Source organism: Folsomia candida, unplaced genomic scaffold, assembly GCF_002217175.1.
Source record: "Folsomia candida strain VU population unplaced genomic scaffold, ASM221717v1 Fcan01_Sc019, whole genome shotgun sequence".
Taxonomy (NCBI): domain Eukaryota; kingdom Metazoa; phylum Arthropoda; class Collembola; order Entomobryomorpha; family Isotomidae; genus Folsomia; species Folsomia candida.
The window spans coordinates 363,788-380,895 of NW_019091211.1; the positions used below are offsets into that span (position 1 = coordinate 363,788).

General features: G+C 38.5%; 6 protein-coding genes across 7 annotated transcripts; 4 read left to right on the forward strand and 2 right to left on the reverse strand.

The window, feature by feature from the left end:
* Nucleotides 1–232: 232 nt before the first annotated feature.
* Nucleotides 233–2,476, forward strand: LOC118438174. Its single transcript, XM_035858000.1, has 2 exons — nt 233–1,997; nt 2,053–2,476. Exons 1-2 carry the CDS (start codon nt 886–888, stop codon nt 2,447–2,449), a joined length of 1,509 nt encoding a protein of 502 aa, XP_035713893.1. The 5' UTR covers nt 233–885; the 3' UTR covers nt 2,450–2,476.
* Nucleotides 2,477–2,687: 211 nt separating this feature from the next.
* On the forward strand, nt 2,688–5,404 carry LOC110857518 (inactive selenide, water dikinase-like protein). Its single transcript, XM_022106107.2, has 8 exons — nt 2,688–2,837; nt 3,202–3,475; nt 3,566–3,673; nt 3,745–3,893; nt 3,964–4,076; nt 4,159–4,349; nt 4,423–4,635; nt 4,725–5,404. The coding sequence occupies exons 2-8, from the start codon at nt 3,202–3,204 to the stop codon at nt 4,907–4,909; spliced, it is 1,233 nt and encodes a 410-aa protein (XP_021961799.1). The 5' UTR covers nt 2,688–2,837; the 3' UTR covers nt 4,910–5,404.
* A 104-nt stretch (nt 5,405–5,508) lies between these two features.
* On the forward strand, nt 5,509–7,988 carry LOC110857591. The gene is made up of 9 exons (XM_022106188.2): nt 5,509–5,689; nt 5,813–5,894; nt 5,957–6,025; nt 6,117–6,322; nt 6,385–6,479; nt 6,565–6,741; nt 6,825–7,093; nt 7,162–7,430; nt 7,570–7,988. The coding sequence occupies exons 2-9, from the start codon at nt 5,824–5,826 to the stop codon at nt 7,758–7,760; spliced, it is 1,347 nt and encodes a 448-aa protein (XP_021961880.1). The 5' UTR covers nt 5,509–5,689; nt 5,813–5,823; the 3' UTR covers nt 7,761–7,988.
* Nucleotides 7,989–8,082: 94 nt separating this feature from the next.
* On the forward strand, nt 8,083–11,168 carry LOC110857711. Of its 2 annotated transcripts, XM_022106325.2 has the most exons (7): nt 8,083–8,466; nt 8,640–8,915; nt 8,986–9,205; nt 9,284–9,465; nt 9,541–9,727; nt 9,812–10,286; nt 10,367–11,168. In XM_022106325.2, the coding sequence occupies exons 1-7, from the start codon at nt 8,237–8,239 to the stop codon at nt 10,570–10,572; spliced, it is 1,776 nt and encodes a 591-aa protein (XP_021962017.1). In that variant the 5' UTR covers nt 8,083–8,236; the 3' UTR covers nt 10,573–11,168. The 2 variants fall into 2 exon arrangements, with proteins under 2 accessions (XP_021962017.1, XP_021962016.1); XM_022106324.2 differs by having other exon boundaries at nt 9,541–10,286.
* On the reverse strand, nt 11,030–13,252 carry LOC110857712 (deoxynucleoside triphosphate triphosphohydrolase SAMHD1). Its single transcript, XM_022106326.2, has 6 exons — nt 13,049–13,252; nt 12,781–12,949; nt 12,338–12,701; nt 11,706–12,221; nt 11,458–11,630; nt 11,030–11,385 (listed from the first exon to the last, which is right to left on the reverse strand). Exons 1-6 carry the CDS (start codon nt 13,062–13,064, stop codon nt 11,205–11,207), a joined length of 1,419 nt encoding a protein of 472 aa, XP_021962018.1. The 5' UTR covers nt 13,065–13,252; the 3' UTR covers nt 11,030–11,204.
* A 179-nt stretch (nt 13,253–13,431) lies between these two features.
* Nucleotides 13,432–16,359, reverse strand: LOC110857573. The gene is made up of 6 exons (XM_022106161.2): nt 16,031–16,359; nt 15,641–15,917; nt 15,361–15,575; nt 15,174–15,299; nt 14,914–15,087; nt 13,432–14,823 (listed from the first exon to the last, which is right to left on the reverse strand). The coding sequence occupies exons 2-6, from the start codon at nt 15,899–15,901 to the stop codon at nt 13,794–13,796; spliced, it is 1,806 nt and encodes a 601-aa protein (XP_021961853.1). The 5' UTR covers nt 15,902–15,917; nt 16,031–16,359; the 3' UTR covers nt 13,432–13,793.
* Between the last annotated feature and the right edge of the window lie 749 nt (nt 16,360–17,108).

Sequence of the window (17,108 nt, forward strand, 5' to 3'; positions counted from 1 at the left end):
TACTCGGCTACATACATATTATTATGTGGCATCATAATTAATTTTAAACTACTTTATTCTCATATCCGCATTGATACTATGGTATATATATTTGTTAAATAAATTTAGCAAAAATACATATATGGATAAACTCCAAACATATCATGATAATAAATTTAGTTTTAATATTGCACAAAATTGAAAACATTTTGAACTCAATAGAATATCTAATATGTATGATCATGAATATCAATAAGAATATCAATGTCCAATAACAAAAATGAAGTATTTATAGAGGCAAGGCAAAGTTCAAGATTATTCTTCGTGTTTGAACGCAAATCGTTCTACATACTATGCAAAATCAATCTGAACTTATTCGAAACTTCAAAATGTTCCCAAACACTTCATTATCCTTTGTCTCATTTATCTTTCATTTAATTTTGGTACAATTAACTGGAAGCCATATTTACGAAGGATTTTCTTCTGACGAACCATTCGAATTATTTGGCAACCCAATAATAAATGAGAGAGAAATCGACCTCTTTGAATTTCTACCTTTAATAGTTCTCTCGGAAAACTTTACGTTCAAAAAGCGAATTTTATTCACTAAATCTCATAAAACATTAGGAGTTCTCAGAGCTAATGGTGAAAATACAAGCATCGATGCGTCTCAAATAATACAACTACATCACATCGGCTTGATATCGGGACACATCGTTAAATTCAATATTGTCCAACAAAATTTACAGTTAAAAAATCAGGATTCAAATTCAAAACCAGTGCTTCAAAATTTCTGAAAAATTATTCAAAACAAATCACGATATACGCTCCGTGTCCAACCTGGATGATTGGTTTTATCGTACGAAAAGTGTAATATTTGATTTCTACACGTGGTACCAAAGCGAAATGGAAGCCATTCTAAGTGTAAAGAACCGACATCTCATGATCGTGAAGGTAATTGCGACACATCTAAATCTAAGTTTTACTTCGTGCGGGTCATCACAATTTCCCGAAAATAGAGACGATCGAGACATTGACTTTGCAATTTCGTCGTACGACCTGCAAAGACAGAAAATTGACAGCGCCCTTCTGATCCATTCTAGGGAGAAGTTTGTGATTTCATTCGCTGCCGTAAAAACAAATGATTTTGCGGCAATGTTAGTCGCTCTAATCAGACCTGTCGGATGGCGTGTGTTTGCATGCTCTGCCGGTTTAATATTAAGCATAACACTACTTCTTGGAGTGTATAACAAAGTTAAAATGTACAGTAAAAGAACCAACGAAATAAGAAAACCTCAATATCTCACAATACCAAAAAGCGGGACGTTTGAAGCATTAAAAACGCAAAAATTTGAATTTCAAACATCACCTCGTTCAAATGTCCGAAACACAGTCCAATACTCGACTATTTCTCGAATAACTCTAATACTATTCCGCGCTCATATCGACCAGTGCACCAGTTCTGGCATGGTACGAAAAATCTTCACGCGAGACCAAATTGACCTCCAATTCCTTTACGTGATTTGGCTCTTTTATTGCCTCCTGATCGCAACGACCTACAAGAGCAACCTTGTACAGCAACTTCTCTCCCCGACATCGACCCTGAGCGCGTGCACCTTCTCTGAATTGCTACAAGATGATCGTCCAATCGTCGGTTTTGGGGGTCGACGGCCAGGCGAATATCCTCTCCTGTTAGAAATCATTTCTACAGAAGCAGCCAAGTTCCAGGGTTCGGAAAGAGGTCGAATTCTGACCCAACTTATACAACGGTACGAACCAACGGAGGGGAGAAGACCGGATTTAGCGCTAAGCGGGAAAATCAATGTTCTCGAAGATGAAGCCATCATTACCGGGATGCTCGCCCTAATGAGGAATCGTTACAGTGTCAATCACTACGGGAAGGGAAAAGATGCCATTGTCAACGAAGAGTTTTGGAGTGTCAAATACGGTCATTACACTAACGACATTGCAAATGTAATTGGGCGTTTAGTTAATGGCGGGATTACCGATTTGTTCCGGTAAGTTGATGCTATTTTTTATTAATTTGCTGTCCTAAAAAAGTGAAATTGTCAGATTACACCAAGAAGTCATGGAATATGCAATTGGCGAAATTCTGCTCAAAGTTTACTTCGCCTCATTCGTTGCGGACCAAAGTTCGGACGAGGACTACAACGACGACGCTGACGATGGTGGGATTCAGCATAGAGATCCCTTACGAAAAGATATGAAGCGCTTTCAACGCATAAAGTCAAGAGTGGGTCGGTTAACGATTGACCTTCCCGTGGGTCCTGTTCCCTTGACGACGGCACATTTCCAAATTTTATGGATACTATTGAATTCTGGCGTCCTCTTGGCTGGGCTGGTTTGGCTGATTGAAATTAGAACTGATTTACTCAACATTGTTTATTCAGTCTTCAGAAGGAAAATTTATCGTAAGATAACCCTAGTTGAGCCGGCAAACAAATTGTAAATAAATTGTAATTGATATTACCGTTAATATTTTTGTCATTTATTTGCACTCTTCCGTATCGTTCAGTTTTAAGAAAATTAGTGGAATTTGAATAATAACAATACTGTTTTGTTAATAATTCGTGGCTCAGAAACATAAACATGAAAATTTTTACGCATTCATCTTGATGGATAAAAAAGCTGCTACTTTCATGATTTTGCATGTGGCGTGGATTTGCCGAAGCAACAAAGTACGCACATGTCTCATTCCGCTCACTCAATTCCCGGCAACACCAGCAAGCAAGCGAGCAATTCCACTCACTTTTTTGCCTCCTCTCCAGCCGTGAGCGGAACTCTTTTACGAAAATTTTTAAGAAATTTTTGAAAAATTGCAAACCACTCCCTTCAAGGTAAGCAACCTCCATATTATTATTAGCGGAGGACAATTTTTCTACGATAATACTCATTTTCTGACCTGTTTACTTGCATTGTTGGTTATTTAACATTAGAGACAAGGTTTAATAACAAAGACAATAAATTTTAACTGGGGATATTTGAGTTGAGAGTTTAAAAGTTACTTTTTCGCATTTTCGCATTATGTTGGTGGTGGTAAACGTAAGGGGGGGGGCTTATTATGTTTTCTTTCTGTATAAACAAATTTTGAATTTAGTAGATGAGCTTGTGTGGATGTTTTTTATTTGATAAATCAATGCTCATAATTTTGTAATAAAAATGAAATATGTCATAAATTTATTCATATTCATTACCTTAAAGATGGAAGAGGTGAACGGTACGGTTGTTCACGAGGCTCACTTGGTGGCGGTGGAAGCCCCATCGGAAGTTGAGACGTTGGAATTGGGTGGGTCAGGATCTCTCGAGCGGCGGTCGTTCGACCCAGTCGCGCACGAACTGGATGCGACTTTCCGTCTCACAAAGTATGCGGATTTGAAAGGAAATGGATGTAAAATCCCCCAGGAGGATATTGCCAAATTGCTGAAAGGAATTCAAGATAACCCACAAGATCATGTGCAGCTTGAAGGAGGGGTTGGTGAGTTGGTAGTCGTAAAATCTTTCTTGCTGGGGGTGGAAATCTGTAAATAATAAGGTGTACAAAATAATGAATAATATTTATCGTTAGGTTGCATTGGTATGGATGCTTGCATCAGTCCACTTCGTTATGAAGGTTTCTGTGCTGTTCAAACTGTTGATTTGTTCTATCCTTTGGTTGATGATCCCTACATTCAAGGTATTTAATGGAAGATTCGTTGTAATTTGAATAGATAAGCAGGAAATAAATTGTGGTTTGTTTTTTCTTAGGGAAAATTGCATGTGCTGGTGTCCTGAGTAGCTTGTATGCCATGGGGGTGACTGAATGTGACAACATGTTGATGCTCATGGGCGTCTCTACCAAATTGACTGACAAGGAGAGAGATGTTGTCGTTCCTCTAATAATGCGAGGGTTTAAGGTTCATATTTTGCAATAAAGTGCGATGTGATATTTATGTGATGATAGCAATAAGAATAATTTATATATAGAATACTGCTATGGAAGCTGGGACAAATGTTCGTGGAGGACAAACCGTTCTAAATCCCTGGCTGACGGTTGGTGGGGTTGCCAGCTCGATTTGTCAAAGTCCGGAAGTGATTATGTACGAGTTTTTTTATAGTTAACTATAACTTTTTATGACAAATCTTTTAATCATTTTTTTCTGACTGCATTTTTAAATGTAGGCCTGAAAGCGCTCTCCCTGGAGACGTTCTAGTATTGACAAAGCCATTAGGTACTCATGTTGCAGTGACCGTGCACCAATGGTCTGATTTGCCGGATCGATGGAACCGCATCAAGTTGGTGATAAGTCAAGACGAAGTTCGTAAAGCATACAATCGAGCAATGGACTCCATGTCGAGACTTAATAGAACTGGTAATATATTTTTTTACCATAAGAAATAAGTATATAAAATGTGCAAGTATAATTACAATTTTAAACCATTTAGCTGCGACTTTGATGCACAAGTACGGTGCTCATGCTGCTACTGACGTTGGTGGGTTTGGACTTCTGGGCCATGCACAAAACCTTGCTCGAAATCAAAAGGCGGAAGTGTCATTCGTCATTCATAACCTTCCAGTAATAGCTAGAATGACCGCTGTTTCTAAGGCTTGTGGAACCACGTTTCCAATCTTGCAGGGATTATCGGCAGAGACGTCTGGTATATTATATAATTTAGAATTGATTCTCATTTTTTTCAAATTGTTTGGAATATGTAATTAATTGCATTGGTGTTTGTCGTGTATGCAGGTGGGCTTTTGATTTGCTTACCAAGAGAGCAAGCCGCAGCATTCTGTAAAGAGATCGAAAAGTCGGAAGGTTATCAAGCGTGGATCGTTGGTATTGTCGAGAAAGGAAATCGTACAGCCAGAGTCATTGACAAACCTCGTGTCATTGAAGTTCCTGCCAAGGAGAAGGAAGGCGAATTGTGGTAGCCAGCCACATCCACCACTCTGACTGCACCAATTCAAAACTAATAAATGTTTTCTATGCCCTAAACGTTAATGTTGTAAAATAATTATGCGGAGCAAGATGGCGCAGAATTTTAAGATGCCACACATTTTCTTAATTTGGCGATTATTTTCTTACTTTCAGTGTGTAATGAAGACAAACTTGTCTTCAGATTCCTACGTAAATTATGGGTTATCAATTTATGATATGATACGTTTGTAATTTTTCTATCCGTGGGATTTCTAATTGAATGTTAGCATATTAAATATATTTACTCTATTTTAGTTAAGATATTTTTACAACCAGTAAAATTGTCTTTTTGATCCGTATTTACTAATATTATTTTTACCTCTACAATTTTATAGTTCAAAATGTAAAGACGATTTCATTATCTTCAATAATCTAACATTTAATTATAAAACCGTACAAATGTTTGGAAAATGTATTCTCGAATTTAATTTTCAGGAAATAAATTCTACCAAAAATATCAAAATTTGTAATATTTCCATTTCCATCTGAACTGATCTCATTAAACCCCATGCATCCGGGAAATGAAGCCACGTTTTCTTCAAACTCCTCGTTCTCGTGCAGCGGTTTTCGCACAGACTTGGTTTTCGCGTGTTGTTTTCAGGTCTGGAAATTTCTTTAACTTCAAACTTTCGCAATAATACATAATATCGAAAAGTTAGGTATTGAAGTAAAAGTGTTAATGATATTTAACCGTCTTCTCTACTGGGTTTACTCTGGTCGCCTATAGTTGTAAGGTAGGAATAGAAAATATTTCAAATTTGCTTTATGATTTGTAATAATTATAATGTAATAATTTTGATTTAATTAATTAACTCTGCGATTATCTCTTGTATCATTAATTATTTCGAATCTTATAGCATCGTAAACCATGTTTGCTGTTAACTCAAATATCGCCGTTGTCATGGGGAGACAGTCGGCTTACATATTTTCACCGACTGGGTAAGATTACCACAAAAGCCACCAGGATGTACTTATCGTATAAACGCTATTTTGATTACTAGTGCTCCCGATGATAGTGGTATGATCCCGTGCACACTCACCTTGCCAGGTAACCGTCCCCCAGCCAGCACGTGAGTATTTTCTTTTTTACAGTCATGGCTAATTTTAACAAATACACATTCTAATTTCAAATTTAAGTTATAATTAAAATATCATTTCCAGGGCTAAACCGGAAACCATTTTCTGCGTTGCGGTCGACATAACGCGTCGCAATCCTGTTCAACACATCGTCATATGCGACAATGTCAAAACGGTGTACATTTTCCATTTCAAGGATTCCGCCTGGTCCTTACGCCAAAGCTGGGTGATGCCGCAACGCATCGAGAAAATTATGTTTGACCCTGATGAAAATTATATCGTTATGCTGGGTAGGTAAAAAGATACAAATTTATCGTTGCATAGAAATTTCCTCATTGGCTTATCCTTACAGGTAAAACCGGTGACGTTTACGCTGCCATGTTTGGAACAGAGGCCATATCTAGGTTCAGAACAATTATGGGTCATGTTTCTTATGTCATGGACATGGTGAGTAATTAATTATGGTGATTAACTAATGATTATTTTATTAGTTAATCTCCCTTGAACTTAGGTTTAATTAATTAACTTCCAGACCATCACAAATGATTCCTCCTCTCCTCACATCATTACCTGTGATCGTGACGAAAAAATTCGCGTGGCCAAGTTCCCTCTCGCGTATGAAATTCGATATTACGCCCTTGCTCACAAGACTGCTGTGGTTAATCTTGGATTGGTCAACAATGACGACTATCTCATTTCCGCCTCGACCGTGAGCAGTTATAATAATTAACTTATTACTAATGAAGTAGTTATGTGGTTAAATGTGTGACAATTTTTTTAATAACTGGGCAGGATGGTACTCTCATCCTGTGGGGAGTCGACCCTCGTAACATGGAGTTCGAACTTGGCCATCCCCACCACCTAAATGATGTCCTCCTCCGTAAGGTTGAAGCTTGGGACGTTTTTGAAATGCTTGGAATTGCCAACGAAACTGTCGCCGAAACGCCCACATCAAAATCCAAACCTTCCATCGAGGAATCAAAACCAAGTCATGAACTCTTGAAGATGAAATCGACGTATTTGCCAGACGGGAGAGTGTTTGTCTGTATCATGATAACCGGGTATAAATATCATTTTATGCTTAGTTTCAGAATGTTTTTAGGATTACTAAATTCCTGTGATTTTTTAGGCTGTCTGAACTTGTTGTGTTCGAAATCATACCTCCTGACACGACGAAAATGCTGTCTGAAGAAATCGAAGATGCTAAAATCCGTCTCGTCACAAAGGAAACGATGGATCACTCGTCCGTCGATATCACCTGGGTCGGAACCACCCTCTATCTGCTTTACCCCCATATTGGCACCATGAAGAAGCTTGTCCTTTCACAGGAAGGCGAACTCAGTCGGGATGACGGGTTTAATCCAGCATTTGAGATTGAAATGAAACTTGATATTTCATGTAAGTGAAGATTCTCCACTGGAGAAATAAGTAAACTGTGTAAATTTTCAGTTTTTATATTTACACAATTTTTTCGCATTTTAAAAATATTATCTATGAAATGAAATGGAGATTAATAATTGTGCATTTTGTATCGTAGTATTCGGCTCCACTAGAATTTCTTCTATGCCACTTCACAAAAGGGTGTGGTCCAAACCTGACAGAATTAATGACGATGAAAATGTTGAAGACGCCATCGCTGCGAGTAATTTGTCGCCCTTGGCGAAAACGGTGAAGAAGAGTGGCGACTGGGTCATTCAGCTGGGGGCGGATGATGTCGACGAGAACTAATTAGTTTAAATGTAGCATTAAATTCAGATTACCCATGCAAAGGGCATTATTATTAGAGACAGAAATATGATTTCGTTAATTGGTGCTACCAAATTTCTTGTTCTATCAATTATCTTTCTTTGGTTATAATCTCTGTTCTTTGTTGGTACGTATATATAGTCACTTGTTATTTTTGTACCCGGTCCAGATACCGAATTTTACTAATAAATGATAATAATTAAAATTTGACATACTTTAATTTAACTATTTAACTTCATTCATGAATATGAACAATCACGTTGCCCATGCATACTTTCACCGCGACTGCACTCACCAGAAAAATTCGGCCAGCAAACGCTGCCCAGCTTCTCATTCTTTCTACTCTTGGTTAATTAAAATTAATATAATTAATTTCAAGTTAAGTTGAAGTAACTCCCACAAGTTGTGGGCCACAACTTTATTTTACACTTACGACCACGACTAGTCAGCTTATCATTATGTTTTCCTATAACACCGACCCCGTCTACCACCGCCGAATAGCTCTTCATCTCCTGTCGAAACGTTACATGGAAGTTTTGCAGCCCTGGTTGACGGGGGAGGAGAAGGTCGACGAGTGGGAGGAAATCACTATCACCCCACTTGGCATGTGCATCACAAGAAACTACAAAAAATTGTGTCAAATTGGCGACGAAGAGGGGAAAGCGTGGCGGAAACACGTTGAGGAAACGTAAGGGCCAGTACCAATTTTAGTTAGTTGTAGCATTATTAATAAGGTCATGATGACGATGCAATTCACAAGTGATAAAATGAAATTTATTTTATTGGTTGAATTAAATAATAATATGATGATGACAATTAATGTGAATGAATGTTAAAAATCTCATTTCCGCTAATTCTCAGGTCCCCACTTCTCTACAACGCCATAACGCCCACTTTCCACTGGGCCAGCACCCATCTCCTCAACATTATTGGGCAGTTGCACCAGGTCGCGAGGATACTGACCCTTCGTAATGTCGCGGCGGTCAAGACTCTTGACGACTTCAGAAAATTTTCGCCTCGACACCTTATCGACATTGAGATTCTAGATGAACTAATGCTCACAATTGTTGCGGCCATGGACTCCATCGCTCCGGGCATGACGCTAATTGCAAATTCTGTTCGGAGAGATGGGTTCTTGTAAGTTTATAAATTTGGAACTTATTTGCTCAATTCAGATTCAGTTTTAATTTGTTTTATAATTATTTAGGGAGCTGAATCCTCAAACGGTATATTTTTGTTATGCTGCGGCCGGCTTGTTTGCCACCATTGAAGACTGGGGTCGTGAGACTCGACACATTTTACGAGAGTATGGGGTGGAAGAGGGACACCGGGATATCCTTAATTCTCCTAATTTCAGTTTACCTTTCTTGGATGACAATCTTTTAAAAGGGGCTATTTTATGGGCATCGGGAGCCAACATATTACTGGTAACAGTAGCAGTAGTAAAAAAGCTTTTAAATTTTGGATCTACATATTTGATTGATAATTATTAATTTGGGTCTCAGGAACAATGGTTGATTGCCAGGTCCACCGTGGTCGAAATTCTCTTCCGACAAATTATTGCTTTGATGCTCAAGTGCAAAAGCGAAAGCGATACAAAATCATTCTTCTCTCCTAGAAGTATTAAGCAATTTATTGACATCTTCAATTGTCAGCGATATGTCGATAAGATTTGGAGACAATTAAGGCATGAAATTAATACTTATAATTTAAATCTAATTTTGTGAAATTATTGAAGTTAATGCTGTTTGTATCGAAACAGGGCCCGGATGGAAAGCAATGCCGCCGCCACCACGTCAGAACATGTCGCTTCCATCCACCGTCAATTTACAAATGCTCATCGTTTAGCCAGAATGACAGGGGAAGTCAGAAGGTCGCTGGAAGAACTGGGGAGTTTGGTTCCAAATGTAGAAGAGTGCCTTACTCGAAATCTCGTATTAGATAAAGAGGTGCTTAAACAGAAGTGGGACTTGTTGTCGCCTACTGTCGAGAGAGTCAGATCCCAACTCGACATGTTTTCGTCCCTCTTCCAGGTATTGCTGACACAACCAGGCATCAACAATCCTGTCCCGAATGAGCCTGATCCACTCCCTGGACCGTCATCCTCATCTACACTAGTCCAACCTCAAGAGTCACACGACCATGAAGGGGGCGATGAACCTGCCGTATTTGCAAATACGGACCAAGATCTCGACCAAAGTCGTGATAATAATGACGAAGACACCACTCGAGATGAATTTTTTCTCGCGAGAGGAAATTTAGGCGATGAAGGAAATGAATCAGTTCACGAAGATAACGACCCCACCACTCAATTTGCTCAAGTTTCCTTGAACAATGTCATTGTAGAGTTGAAGACAAAGTTAACCGAGGTCAAAGTCAGTATGGACATGAGGGAGAAACAAGCCCTCAAAAAGTCTACAGGTGGTGGTGAAGATGTTGATGATTCTAGTTCTAGCGATGAGAGTGAAAGTCAGGAAAGTCGCCATTTCGAAAAGAAAGTTAACCCTGGTAAGTTATCAATTAATTTCGAAGTGTTAGTTTGTTCAGTGTACTAAATAAATGTATGTACTAAATTTGAACTTATGCAGCCCCAATCTTCCACACTCTTGACAACGGCGACCAACCAAACCCAGACCTGCCAGGTCCCTCTCATTTTAATATGACCTCCGCTCTCAATTCTGAGCTTCGACTCGCCCTCTCGAATCTGAAACCATTAAATTCCTCTGAATTTGAAAGTGGTCCGGATCTTGAATTTTACGGCAGTGATGATGACGAGGAGGAGGAGGAAGCCTAATAACTACTCCGAGTTCGAACTGGTGCTAATTACAAAGTGCTATTGTTAATGTTGTTGTTACTGGTAACAACAAAATCATATTAAACTCATAGTTGTAATCGTTATTTATTTATTCATTTAAATATTCCATTTTGATTTGTGTTAAATATTACAATTTGTAAAAGAACTTGGTCCTCCATATAATTTAAACCAATTGCTGTGATATTTACGCATAATAATAACAATTAAATATTATTGTTACTTCGAGACTCACGGTTGACTTTTGAGTGACATGACTAGTCAAATTGGTGACTATATATATTTGTAATATCTCAAGATCTTTAGTATGTACCTTAAATTTATAATAATCTTATGTATAATTATAATTAGAATATGTTGCCTTCATATTATAGTCAGCCTTTTGTAATTGCAAATTTTGTACGATGCAAGCTGCTGAATAGAAAATTAATTACCCGTGATTAAGTGATTAATGTGGGTAAATAACATTAGTGGAATTTGCCTTAAACATTTTTTACATACTTTATAAACTTGTCGATTCACACAATCAATGAGAAATTTATCTGAAATAAATTGAGCAAATTGTATTCAACATAAAATCGTGAAATGTTTTGAGCCTTCTTATTCTCCAGCATCTACAGGCCGATTTTGATACATGTTCCACACTCCGCCAGGTATTTCTTCACCCGTTCTTTCAACAGATCCAGATCTTCACCGTCGCCACAGTCTCCTCGTTCCGTTGGGGTGGCACAGCCGCCCATCGGGGTGAGTGCGTACCCTGGTCGCAAGACTATGTAGAGTCGCCCGTTTTGTGCTCTAAAACAACGTCAGAAATAAACAAATTAATTATACACCCTTAATTAATTAAATAATTAAATAATCACTCACTTTCGCAGAGTAGTAGCAAAACTGGCCCGGAATGTGTGTTCCTTATTCTGTTTGCCGTAAAACAAAGCTTTATTGAGAGGATTGTCCTCGTCATTTGGATAGAAGCCTCGCGTAGTTTTAATAATAACGACCTGGGTCGGATTAATGGCTTGCAATTTAGCCACGAAGGCGGACTAGGATGGAAAAAACAGTCATCAACTTAGCATAAACGTTGAGGGTTATTTATATTATGGTTATTTAGCACCCACCATTTCCATACTCTCTGCCGTCAGATCCGTAACAGAATTCACAAATTGATACAACTTTCTCCGCATGATATCGTCCAGCAACCGCTTAGCCCGGTCTCCCCCATTTCCCCAGTTGTAGATCTGGTCGACAATGGTGTCTGTCAATTTGCAAAAGGCAGCCAGGTCTTCGTGCGCATTACTCAGCTTAAAACGCTGTCCATCCTTTCCGGTCACGATAAAGTGCTCATCTGCCGCGATGAGGACATCAATCATCATTTCTTCAATGACGCGGACCACCTTGCGCCCTCCCAGGAAGAAGTAAAGCTGCTCTCGAGCTCGCCCAAATTCCAAAAGATTGTCCAAAATGGAGTGTGCATATGTTAGGGTGGACTCTGCTTCCTCTTTGGCTTTCGAAACATACGTATTATTCATGATAAGATCCGTATCAAAGGCTGTTTTCAAGTTGAGGTAGTTAGCATCTCGCAGTGTAGCGTCGAATGTGGCCGTATCGATGGTTGTGGCTAAATTGGTCACGATCTGGGAAATGAAATGAATTAAATTCAGTGTCAATGTGTTGCCTAAAGTGGCTACTTATTCAACATATAACACAGTAGATACTTAATAATTTGGTTTTGTACGTGACAACATCTCACCTGATACAGGAACCACTTATCCCTTCCCCTCCCCTTGAATTCGTTCCCTCCGTCGAGCGGTTTCCCTAGGACGAGCTCTTTTACAAAGACGATGTCCTCTACACTCCTTAATCCTAGCATCTCCACGGTCAAATCGTTCTGTTCCATGACGTAATCCAACATTCGGGTGGACATGACACCCGGGGAATAGTTGACCTGCCCGGTCCTGGTCATGAACTCGGTCCAGACGGAGGCTAAAGGTCCTCCGCCAAGGTCACGCGTCAGTCCGGCGAGATATAGGGAAGTAACGTCAGTTTCCGTAATGTGTAGTTCAGGTTGCTTAGATTGTAGCATTTTTCCATACTTTCCAGCAAGATGAGAAGCTCTAGTGAAAGAAAGTAAGTGCAATTAAGCCAAAAATATGACTAATTAGATATGCACTTATCTAAAACAATATCGTTTACCCGATAGCATGTTCAAACCGAGTGTGGGATGCGCTTGGATATACGCGACTTCCGGTTCCGAGCTGCTTGATAAGACGAAGACGTTGGAACTGAAAAGTATCAATGATTTTGTAACAAGCTTCGGGTAGTTTCAAATCAGAGTGGATCACGTCCGAGATACCATGACAGCCTGTAAGAAGGAAAATAAATAAATTTAACTTGGTAACTTAAAATAATTACCACTTTGTTAAATTTTCAATTCATAATTAAAAGTATCACTCTTCCTCACAGGTTTCTGAATTCATATTGATTTTGTCCTGACTTGACAAGTAGATAGGCTATAGTTGTGGGCTAACTTGAAAAATAATGACTTTGGAAACGAATATAATTAAAATTATGATAACGATTAATTAATTTAATAAATATTTCGCTTCTGCAAATAAACAAACTTTCACGCAGCCGGCACGTGAATGAATTTCCAACGTTCTCCCAGAAATGAGATTTTTAACAGAGAAAGAGCAAATGGGGTGAAATGGCCATTATTGTGGTTCATTAATAGTGCATGAATTTTATGCATGCATCACAAAGAAAGGTGACCAAAGAAATATGATATTCAATTAAAGCTTCGTTAAACTTCCAAATTAACAACTTTGTAAATAAATGGAATCCTTGAAGAATACCGAGATTATTTTGGTATGTATTTATTAGAGAACTCTGTGAACAAAACAAGCTGCAACTTATTCCAACAAATAGAAACAACAAAAGCTACAAGTGATATTTTGCAAGTTTAACTTCTCATCAACTAATAGATATTACTATTTTTAAGGACCATAAACATAGTCCATTTTATACTAAGCATACTAATAGAATTTTACAAACTATCAATTATTACTTAATTTAGTCCAGAATACTGGAAATCACGTAGAAGTACACAATGAGGTCATATAAATATAAAAATAAATAAACTAAGCAAAAGATGTTCATGAATCAATCATCAATCAGTGGAAATAAATACTTTTAACAGCCAGATTTGTTTAAAGGGATAAATCGCAATCGGTCATGTCTACATCAGTCGAATCATCCGACTCGAAATATTTTTCAGCCAAACAGTGTCCAAGCTTATGGCGTACTCCAGAAATCAGAAACAGGTTCCCGGCGTCAACATTGGTCAACGTGTTATTTACTCCGCTCAATTTCACCGGACCACCGACGCATCGATCGACTTGGTTATATTCTGGGTCTGGAGTCCCCTGAGATTCTATGACCATGGCGAAAACGTCTTCCATGTCCACTGGTTCAGCAGGACCATTATTCCCACCCATCAGCAACTCTTGATAACCCCTACATTGCAAGTTCTTTAGTCGGTTCCAAGAACCTCCCAATACTTGGACACCTTTCCTGTCTGCTCGTACCCCGAATCTTGAAAAGTTATAGATTAAGTTGGCTAAAGAGTTATTATTTGTCTCCAAGGTGACTCCGATGTCGACGTTATGACAGGAAATGTTATCAATTACATTTCCACCACTGTCGTGAGAAACGTACAATCCAAAGGCGAGATTTCGGAACGTCAGGTTAGACAAAGCGTTGTAGCCTTGATGCATGACACAGATTCCAACCGGGCCACCATTGCAAGTGACCTCGTCGATTTTGCAGTTCCGTCCTCCCACGATTAAGGCACATTCTTGAAAGGTGATGTTTTTCGCGATATTCCTTGCTCCCCAGAGTGAGATACCAGAATTGATTGGATACCCAACTCCTCCTCCTTCCTGTTGATTGGATGAATTCCGAACGATCTGCAGATCCGAAATGTGAATGTCATCCGGTCCTTCATTCAGAATTTCAATGTTGAAGTCTGGGTAACCTCCCGCTATAACGGTGGACGGGCCGGCTCCCTTGATAGTCACCTTCTCTGGAATTACAAGAGTCGAGTACGTTCTAAAGATGCCCGGTCCGAGCTTAATCAAATCGTAGGGTTTCGCCTCGTCCAACGTATGTTGTAAGTTAGCTAAACCCGTAACGAACTTGTATTTCCGCGAATGCGTGACGAATCTCGGGATGCGTTTCCTTCAGATAGCATACGAAGGAATTGTATAAGTTTTAAACTTCTTGCTATGGATATGCGTGGTAACTTGGTAAGTCAATTTATTCTCATACCCTTTCGGCCCACCACCAACAATATATGCAGAAATGTCCATCAAATCTTTATCTGACAAGACTCCAGCAGGTTCTACGACATGCATAATTGTTTCCAGGTCCATTAATGGAAATCGAACCAGAGCCAAAAGCCGTTGAAACTCTTCCTGTCGAGATTCGTAGCTGTCTCGCCATCTACAAATAATTGTTCCGTTTGTCAAACAGTAATTATTTTATGCATGCAAGTAATAAATAATAATAAATATAAGCTCTTAATTTACTTTAAAAGTTCTTCAAACAAGAATATCTCCGAAATCTCTACATCTTCTCCTTCCAGGTGAAGAATTTTCTCCCATAACTTTGAGCTTAACTTGGTTCCAAACTCCCCCAGCAATTCGTCAAAGTTTCTATAAAATATAAAATTAATTAATACGTTACTTCCTACATAATAAAAACACCAACTCATACCGAATAAAACATTTCCATGCTGCATCAAACAGTCTCTGACACCTTGACAGGTGCACACTGCCTTCACAAACTGCCAGACAATTATCCACGTGAATCGTTCTAATCACGGTCGAGATGACCTCATCGAGTCGTTGTTCGACAAGATATTTGTCGCACAAATACACTACATCCATGACTACACCGATTTCCAGGGATTCGTCCTTCAAGTACAGAACCTGTAATTTAATAATAATGGTCCTGTAACTTTCATATTTATGAAATCTACAACTCGTTTGATTACTTTAATGAAAGCCTTTGCCGCTTCCAGCGACGTCCCCTCCGGCAAAGTTATCAAGCTCTGCTGGCCCCTACCACCATCGCCACGTTGCTTGTTCAACTTCTTTTTGAATTCCTTGGAAACTCCGACCAACGCGTTTCGATGAACATTCAACTTTTCCTTCCCAACCATTATCGTCGTGTCGACATTCCTTCCAGCGACGTACTCCTTGTACAATGTTTCAAAGACGTTGAATCGGCCTCGCTTTCGGGGTGGGCGTGGCATTTTAATAGCTAAAATCCTGGAATAAACGATAAGTATAATGCAGTCCTACATTTTGTAGAACTTTTCCTTAATCCACCCACCATAATCTCAAACGGTTATTAATAATTAATTTATAATTCATCACATTACCTCTAAAAGTATGAACGAATTTCGCCCTTGCTACTTTCAAAAATTTTATGTCGAACTTTGAAAAAAATGTCGTGTATTATTATAAGATTTACCCAACTAATTAGTCAAATGGAATAAAAAAATGGGAAAAGTGGACGGACAGAAAATTAAACGTGTGACAAGTGCCCGTGTCAAAAAAGAGGTTAGGTAGAACAATTAGCTATTTAATAATTAAAGTTCAACTTAAAGGTCAATTCGGACGTGCAAATAATTAAAATTCCGTGGAAAATTAATTACTGGCTCTTGCTCGCCTGTCCGTCTCAAGGACCATAAAAAACACAATCGGCGCTGCTCGTTCTCACATCTCACTCTTTTTTTATCTCGTCAGCCTCTGTGGGTGAAATGAGATCATTGACCTTTCTTTGTTGAAATTTGTTGCTAATTATCCCTCCACCAAACGACCCCCCAAGAACAAGAATAGTCTTTTTGGCCGTTTCATCCCTCCTGCATAATTGTCCTTAAAGTAAGCTCAGTTAGTAAAATGCACATTAAATGAGCAGTCTGATTTCAACTTTTCTTGTATTTATTTGTATAAAGTGTGAATGGTGAAATATATGAAAGTTCTACACATTACATTTTTCAAAAATGATTTTTGTATAATTGCTCATTTTGTAGAGTCATGTGAAGATATTAAATTACATTTTTGCATATTTGTTCTATCCAGCAAGACTGTTTGTTTTTCTGCGAGTATCGCGAAATTGTACGGTTCATTAAGGATTGCCATTTTAGAAATAGAATGCTCAAGCCATCAAAAAAACGTTAAGCTTTTAATCAGCCTATTTTAATTTTAATTTATCATTCCTGAAATTAAATATTTTCATGTTCATAAAAATCAATATGAAACAGACTCGTTGCGCCATTCGATTCATTACTTATCATGTTGCTTGTAGTGTATTTTACCTATATATAATATGATAAGACTATTGCCATCCAATAAATAGTATCACAAGAAAATAATGCTAGATAATTTAAATAAGTTAGCAAACAAGCAAGTTACATGCATGAAAGCAGTCTGCTTGAAGTAGAACAAAGAGTTTCA